The sequence below is a fragment of the Gavialis gangeticus genome, unplaced genomic scaffold, assembly GCF_001723915.1.
Source record: "Gavialis gangeticus isolate Ggan-Ray unplaced genomic scaffold, GavGan_comp1, whole genome shotgun sequence".
NCBI classification, from domain to species: Eukaryota; Metazoa; Chordata; order Crocodylia; family Gavialidae; genus Gavialis; species Gavialis gangeticus.
This window is the reverse complement of record NW_017728973.1, coordinates 483,941-491,490: the sequence shown is the minus strand read 5'-3', so window position 1 is coordinate 491,490 and position 7,550 is coordinate 483,941. Positions and strand designations below refer to the sequence as shown.

The 7,550-nt window shown below is 55.6% G+C and overlaps 1 protein-coding gene across 3 annotated transcripts in view; it reads left to right on the top strand.

The window, feature by feature from the left end:
* LOC109289438 overlaps positions 1-7,550 on the top strand; it is a 22,364-nt gene that overhangs the window by 650 nt on the left and 14,164 nt on the right. For 2 of the 3 annotated variants that reach the window (XM_019505467.1, XM_019505455.1), the window contains exons 2-4: positions 1,160-1,347; positions 1,735-1,838; positions 3,026-5,938. In XM_019505467.1, the coding sequence (XP_019361012.1) occupies positions 1,160-1,347; positions 1,735-1,838; positions 3,026-5,938 (3,205 nt within the window). Of the gene's footprint in view, positions 1-94; positions 244-1,159; positions 1,348-1,734; positions 1,839-3,025; positions 5,939-7,550 lie in introns of those variants that run through there. The other variant, XM_019505464.1, reaches the window with a different exon arrangement.

Sequence of the window (7,550 nt, the reverse complement as noted above, 5' to 3'; positions counted from 1 at the left end):
GCAGGGCGGGCGAGCGGGCGGGCGCTGCCGCTCCCAGCCCCGGGGGAGGGGAGGGGAGGGCCGGCAGCACTGGCCCCTTTCCGGGCCGGCCTCTGAAACACCCGGGGCCGGCCGCTGTCCTCCCGAGCGGCCCCAGCAGTGCCTCGGGCCTGGGCCCGGGGGCTGTGTGTGTCCCGGCTAGCTCTGGCGCTGCGGGGTGCCGCTAGGCCGCAGGCCCAGCACTGGGCCACCACCGCCTTTCGGGTAGGTGTTAACCCCCCCGTTGTCGGCTGCCTGCGCGCCCCCGTCCGGCCTCCAGGATCCCCAGTGGCCCGAAGCATTTGCCAGGTGGGCACCCGATCTGCTGGGGCCTGACATGAGGCACCTCAGTGCCTCATGGTGCCTGCAGCAGTGCATTGGGTGGCCATTCATCCCGTTTTATAGAGGGCCATGTAGTTTTCTGGTCCTGTGTCCTCTATTGATATGAAACTGGACACCTTACATCCTGTTTTTCACCACTTGGCACCACCAACACTGCTGCGGCTGCCTGCGGGAGCTCCCCGCTGGCCACTACCACACCCCGTTGCCAGCACCGCCTGCGGGAGCTCGCCGTGCCCCCCCCCAGGCTCGGGAGGCAAGCAGCGTTCATGGTGGTGGGGCCACAGTTGCACCTGGCTTCCCCTGGGCTCCCCCTTGCGTGTGACAGAGTCAAACTGGGCTGCAAAGTGTGGTTTACTCCAAGTTGTTAAGGTCCTCCAGTGCCTGTCAGTGAGGCAGGTCTCTACTCAATGTTAGCTATGGTCCAGGTTCAGCCTTCACCCTCGTCAGTGCCACTGGGCCCGTGTCCCAGTGTCTGAGGACCCTGAATTGCTTCAGACAAGCTGAATTCAGCTGCACAGCTCTGTGCAACCAAGATCACATCCTCCTCATACAGCTGGGCTGGCTGAGGGTAGAGGAGGGGGGCTGGGGCCTAACCACTAGGCTCAGCTACCACAGAGATGAGTGCAGTATTAACCCTTCGATAGTTAGGTCTGCAGTCTGTCTGTGGTCTTCAGCCTCCAAGCCTGGTGCCACAGTCACTACTGCCAGCATGGCTGCTGGCATCTAGTGGATTTATGGGCACTTTGGTGACCAGCTGGGGAGTTCAGCATGTGTCCTCACTTTCTTGTTCCCTCTACAGCTCTGGTCACATGGCTGGCCGTATAGTGCGTGTGGGGGGCATCCCAACAGACATCCCACCAGAGAGTGTTGCTGACAAGCTCACCATCCATTTCCTGCGCACCCGCAATGGTGGGGGTGAGATCGCTGACATCCAGATCACAACTGACTGCCCAGGCCATGCCCTCATCACCTTTGAAGAGGAGGAAGGTAACAGGGCGAGAGGGCAAGCTAGCACTAAACGGCATGTGGGGGTGGGGGCCAAATTATAACCGGCAAGAGATCCCCAGAGGGAAACTGGGTGCGTGTCCCATGCACAAGATGGGAGGACAGTGGATCAGGCCCTAGTCCTGTTTGGGAACTCTCTTGGTCCCCTGCTGCCTGTTTCTCCCTGGGCTCATGCCGCTAGGGGAGAACAAGGAGCCTACCATCCTGCAACTTGTCTGGCAGCACAAGAATGTTCAGGTGACATGTTACAAGAGACAAAAATTACGTCCTCACAGGCTCAGGCTCTATAGTGCTTTCCTCCCAGGCTGGGAGCTGCCCAGGCTAGAGGGGGCAGGTACTCATTGGTTTATATTGCTGTCCCCTGTCTAGTGGCTCAGCGGGTCCTGAAGATGGAGAACCACATTTTATCTACTGGTGGAAAGAAGTACCTGTTGAAGGTGACTGCGGCCTTAGCTCAGCCAAGCCCTGATGAGGTAATGAGCTGCAGCATGTGCTGGGAGAAGCTCTGGTTATGCTAGTCACACACCTGCCCCTGCAATAGCTCAGTGAGTGCCCAGGCTGGTACTCCAGGGGGACTCTGTGCCTCAATAGCAGGTAGAGCCTACCAGGCCTCTAATCCTCATTGGATTTAAAACAAACTTGTTTCATTCATATTTAAATGAGGATTGAAAGGGGCTTTCACTGATAACAACACTTGCAGTGTAGTGACATGGGCAATCTCACACTTGATCCTTCTGCAGTTGTAGTTACCTCAGCACAGAGGGAATGGTGTAGGGGAGGAAACAAAGCTTAGTCTGGGCCTGTGTGTATACAGACAGCTGCTGGAGGGGTGGGATTCTGTTCGTTTCTTGGTCATTTCATTAGCTAGACAAGTAGGAGGGGTTTCCCTCTTGTGGGAGTTTAGGGGAAAGGCTGGGGGTGAGGCTGTTAAACTTATTCCCATCACTGCTGCTCTTAGCTTTATGCTGTCTGAATGCAGAAGATTGGCATTAGAGCCTTCTGTCTGTGTCTCTTGCAGCTCTCACCCACCCAGTTCTGTGTTGTGTCAGACAGGCAGCCTGACAGTCTAAGTAGAGGGAGGAGGAAGACACTTTGATCCCACCCCTCTGCAAAAGAGCCCTTAAATATCTGGCTCTGGGGAGGCAGAATTTATTGAGGTCACTTGGTCTGAGCAGCTCCCTGCACACATAGCTGATGTAAGCACAGACCCTTTTCTAAGTGTGGAAGGGACAAGACTTTGCCTTAGGTTGCTGGCTCCTGCCCTGACCTAACTAGTCTCCCCTATTAATTACATCCCTGAGGAGTGCTGAGGATCCCTGGCCAAGCCCAGCCAGATCCACAGGAAGGAAGGAAGGGAGACACTGGGACAACAAGCATTCCCAAACCCCAGAAGTTGTCTGTGTCCCTGTGGAAATCTGTATCCAACCTTGGGACGAGCATACACTAGGTGGAAGGGAGCTCAGAGTGCTGTCTCTTTTGGACTTGGAGCAACTCTGGGAGCTGCACAGCTGGAAAGGCAGGGGCTCAGGGGGCTGGAGTGCACAGCAGTCCCTGTCTCCCAGCTCTGGGAGTGAATGGCAGCAAGATGCTTGCCTCCCTTGTGTAATGGGAGCATGGTGTCAGCAGCTGCCCTCTGACTTCTTTTGTGTAATCTTTGCAGATATTTGTGGGTGTTTCCATGATAATCGACTATGGGAAGTTCCCAGATGGCAAAACCCTCCTGAGAAACCTGCGTAAGGACTACAGTAATGTGCAGGTTAGCTTTGACCGCAGGGAGACCCTGTGCACCATTAAGGGGCCCTTCATGGAGATGCAGGCTTTCAGCAACCAGCTGCTGCACAGCTTGAACCTTGGGGGCCAGCCCACTGTGGAGAGCCGCTTGGCAGGAGCCTGCCATGTGGCCAAGGTCCCTTACATGTCTGATTCCCAGCAAGCGTCCCGTTCCCCTCAACCAGAGCCACAGACAAAGAAACAGCCAAGTGGCAGCCAGGCATGTGAGGAGGCTGCTGAACGCCCACTGCACAGAGAGCCTGTGGATGGAGAAGCTGTGGAGCAGCTGGAGGACTTCTCTTTGGTGATGGACTCAGACATCTACCTGTACATGCAGAAGTTTTGCAGGGACCAGTACCAAGAGGTGCTGCAGCAGCACAAGGTAGATGTGGTGGATGTCAGTAGCGATGGTGTCACTATTCTGTACCTGCAGGCCTCCTCAGAGAAGCCTGGAGACATAGGATCCCTGGTGCAAGCCCGTCTGGTGCTGCTGCAACTCTACCAGCAGCTGGAATTCAGTCTGCGCAAGGAGAAGATCAGCAAGAGGGAGCTGAGTGGTGACAGCAGAATGTGGGGGGGGCTGCCAAGCATCCTGCAGAAGCTGTACCCTCAGCTACTCTGTCATGAAGATGAGAAGCATCTCTGTCTCATAGGGAATATGGTTGACCTCTCCCTGGCCAAGCAATACATCCAGGATCTAAGCAGTAGGCTAGAGGCTGAACATGTGCTCAAGACACCCAGTGCTTCCCTGGCCCCAAACCTAGCAGCCCTCCACAGAGTGGACAAGTCTGCACCTACTGCAGATGTGTCCACTTCAAGGCTGAGGCCTGGCAGGTTGGAGCCAAAAGGAGAACACAAGCTGGCTGTGAACTTCAGTGTCCCAAAAGCCATGTCCCTTGCCAGTGCGTGGCCCACGCAGGATCGGAGCTCCCTGGTGGCAGGGCAGGGGAAACTTCCTGGCAGCTGGTTGAAGGAAGCCAAGGCTCTTGGCCAGAGCAGTCCAGCAGCACAGAACCAGCCAGCTGCAGAGGCTCAGCAGAAGGACCAGAAGGAACTGGATCGAATGAAGTCCAGTTCCCTGCGGGCAAGACCCAAGAACCTTATTTTGGTCAGCAGCAACAGAGAGGGCATCCCACAGGGAGGGCAGAGTCTTGGGAGCCTGACAAGCTCTGGTCCTGTAAAGCCCCAGCCCCTGAGCAGTATGTCAAATGCCTTCCAGTCCCTGGGCCTCTTTGATACAACAGGGACCTGTTCTGCCTTGGACTCCAAACCCCTCTTATCCAAAGGAACCCTAAGACGGTCCAATAGCTTCTCCATACCACAGTCAAAAGAAAGCAGCAAGCCCCAAGACTCCAGCCAGACAGCCAGGGGAGACCCTGGGGTGATGGAGGAAATTAGTTTGGACGCTGTGCAGTGGGCATATCTGAAGGACGTGCACCAGTCTGCTATTGAAGAGCTATGCAGGGAGGCAGGCGTGCGGCTCACAGAGGAGGGCAGCAGTGGCTGTACTTCGCTGATGCTCCAAGCTGAGGATAGGACCAAAGTTCTCCAAGCCAAGTGGAAGATGGAGTCTCTCTGTCTTCAGGTGTGTCCCACTCTCATCTGCCAGAGCCTGAGCTATTCTGAGCTTGATGTAGATGGGCCCAGCGATGAGGCCCTGGCTAAACTATGCAGTCTCTTGAAAGGCTGTTCAACTCAGGTGCATCTCAGTAAAGACAGGTACAAGCTACAGCTCACCTGTCCAAAGGGGCTGCTACCAAAGGTGAGTGAGGTTTTCCAGAGATTTTCTGCCTGGAGGCTGCATGCACTGCACTCTTCGCCCCAGACTCCAGGGCTAGGCAGCACTCGAGGCACAGAGTGCCCAGGCACCACCCAGGAGGCAAGGAGTCCAGACCCTCCACTGGGCACAGGCTATCACTGCAGCTTGGGATCCCTGCAAATGGGTTTGAAGCAGCTGGAGATTTGCAGCGACACTGATCAGTCAGACACACAAGACGGTGGCTCTGGGCAGATTGGAGCTGATGAACTTGGACCAGAGAGTCTCAAGAGGAGTATCCTGAAAGCCAGTGACTCCCAGCCAGTGTTGGGCCCGGGAGACCTGACCTACCAGCTTGATTCCAGGGATGGGCAGGGAGACAGTGGTCACATTGACACCAACTTAGCAGACAACCAGCACTTGAGCCCAAGGGACTCTCAGGACCTGCAGAAGGAGGAGAGGCCAGTGGGAGAGCTTGAGGTGGCCAGAGTAAAGCAGGTCCTGCCTGACAAATTCCAGCTTACAAGAGACAGGAGCAGAGGAAGCCCCAGTGAGGAAGCAGGCAGCTTGCGGCCCCCTTTCCCCACAATAGATGGTGCCCCACAGTCCTTGCCTATCTGGCTATCCAGCTCTGTGAGTACCCAGCCACCCCGGGCCATGGGGGAGAGATCCTCCATGCTGCAGCCTGGAAGCCAGAAAGAGCCCTCCTCTATAATAGAAGCTGAGGACACACAGGAAGAGCCCAAGGCTTCAGAGGTGCAGCCAAGGAGCCCCAGCTCTGGCCCTGGGCAGGAAGCATCTCAACACCAGCTGGAGACATGTGACCGGTGTCAGACCTCACGCACGACAACTTGTCGGGCCCCAGGCAGCTGCACCCTATGCAGGACTTGCTTTGCAGCAGAGGACAGATTGCCCCTCTGCTCCAATACCCCCTCCACAGCCAATCAAGGGACCTTCAAGATCAGCTCCCTGTCCCAGAGTCTGCCTGGCTTCTACCGTGACCCGACACTCAAGCTCGTCTACAACATCCCAGATGGGGTGCAGGGGGTAGGTAGCTGGGCCAAGGGACTTCCCATCTTGTGGGTGTTTGCTGTGGGTGGTGCAGTCCCCTCAGAGGCCAGTCATGTGGGTGTGGCACCTGCACAGGTGACACAGTCAGAGGGAATGAAGTAGCAAGTGTACAGACAGGTGCTTTGGTCCTGTTCAGTCAGGTAGTGGGTGCAGTGTGCCAGCCATTGGGCAGCCGTGAGGGAGGATGGTGCAGGCAACACAGCAGAGGAGCATCTACCCAGGGGGCATTCAGACTGGGTTCTTGCTTCCTTACACCCGGTTTGGGGTGGGAGAGCTGGCTTTCTCCCAGTGTCAACTGCAATTCCTGCCAGTTCAGCAGGCCATTGTGCTGGAGGCTCCCAGCTGGTTCAGCTTAGAATATTGCCCACAGCAGCTGTTCCTGGGGCCCAAGGGGCTACTGCAGCTGGGCCTTGTGGCCAGACCCTTCCACCAGGGGTGGTTCCACCCCACATGCACTGTGCCCAGCATGCAGGAAGGCTGAGCCTGGAGCTGGGAGCTCCCTGAACCTGGCATCCTGCCTTGGCCAGGTGGCATTCCCTCATAGGCAGAGTGGCTGCAACCCATCCCCGCTGAGTTGTGAGCGCTGGGCCAGGTCCCACCTGGGGTGCCACTGGGTGCCCCCTCCAGCCCACCACAGCCCAAGTCTGCAGAGCCCTGAGGCAGCCCCCACTTCCTGCCTGCCCCCCACTCTCCTCCAGCTGCTGCATTTCCAAGGGCCCGGCCAGGGCATCCTGCCCATAGCACCTCCCTCTGCACCTGCTTCTCCCCACACAGCCCAGACCCTGCCCTGAGCACCCAGCCCTGGCGCTGCCCCTAACCAGGTGGGATGGGTTCTCTGTCTGCCCAGGCCCCAGCCAGGCTCCCTCCCAGCCCTGGGCCCAGGCTCCCCTGCTCCATCCCACATCACCTCAATCATGCATGCCCATAATCTGGGTGTCATTTTTTATCACCCCCTAGATGGTCCAAATCATGCTGCTTATTCCTTCATGACATTTCTAAGATTTAACTTTTTCTTACTTGTTCTTCCAAAATTCTCACTCAAACTGATCACATTTTGCATGTTGGGTGTTATAACTTCTTCCTGTGTTGCTTAGACTACTGTAACCTTGTTCCCTGCAAATCCATTGAGAATGCTGCTGCCAAAACTGCCTTCATAGCTCAGTTCTTTCAAGCATTTCACCCTCCTCTTTGTCTCCGTTGTTTGGGACACTCCCTCTGTCTGTTGTCTTAACCTTATATTTCCTGGGCCATAGAAATGGAGGCATCATTTTTTTTTCCATGTTCAAGGCCCTTGACTATTTAGCTTTTCCCTACTTATCTCATCTCCCTTATAAAGTGATCAGCCCTCCTAAACACACACACATACACTTCCCTTCTTGCAACAATGACAGCCAATCGTGCCTATTTGCCCAATTATTCCACAAGTATCTTAAATCCTTTTCCCACATAGCTGCAAACTGATAGGCTTGGCTACTATCCTGTCCTTCAGATCTCTTGGTAAGACCTGTCTTTATTGTGATACCCATATTAAACTGCCTAATAATAATGACTAGCCAGGAATCAGTGATCCATTAATGTCTGTTTTCCA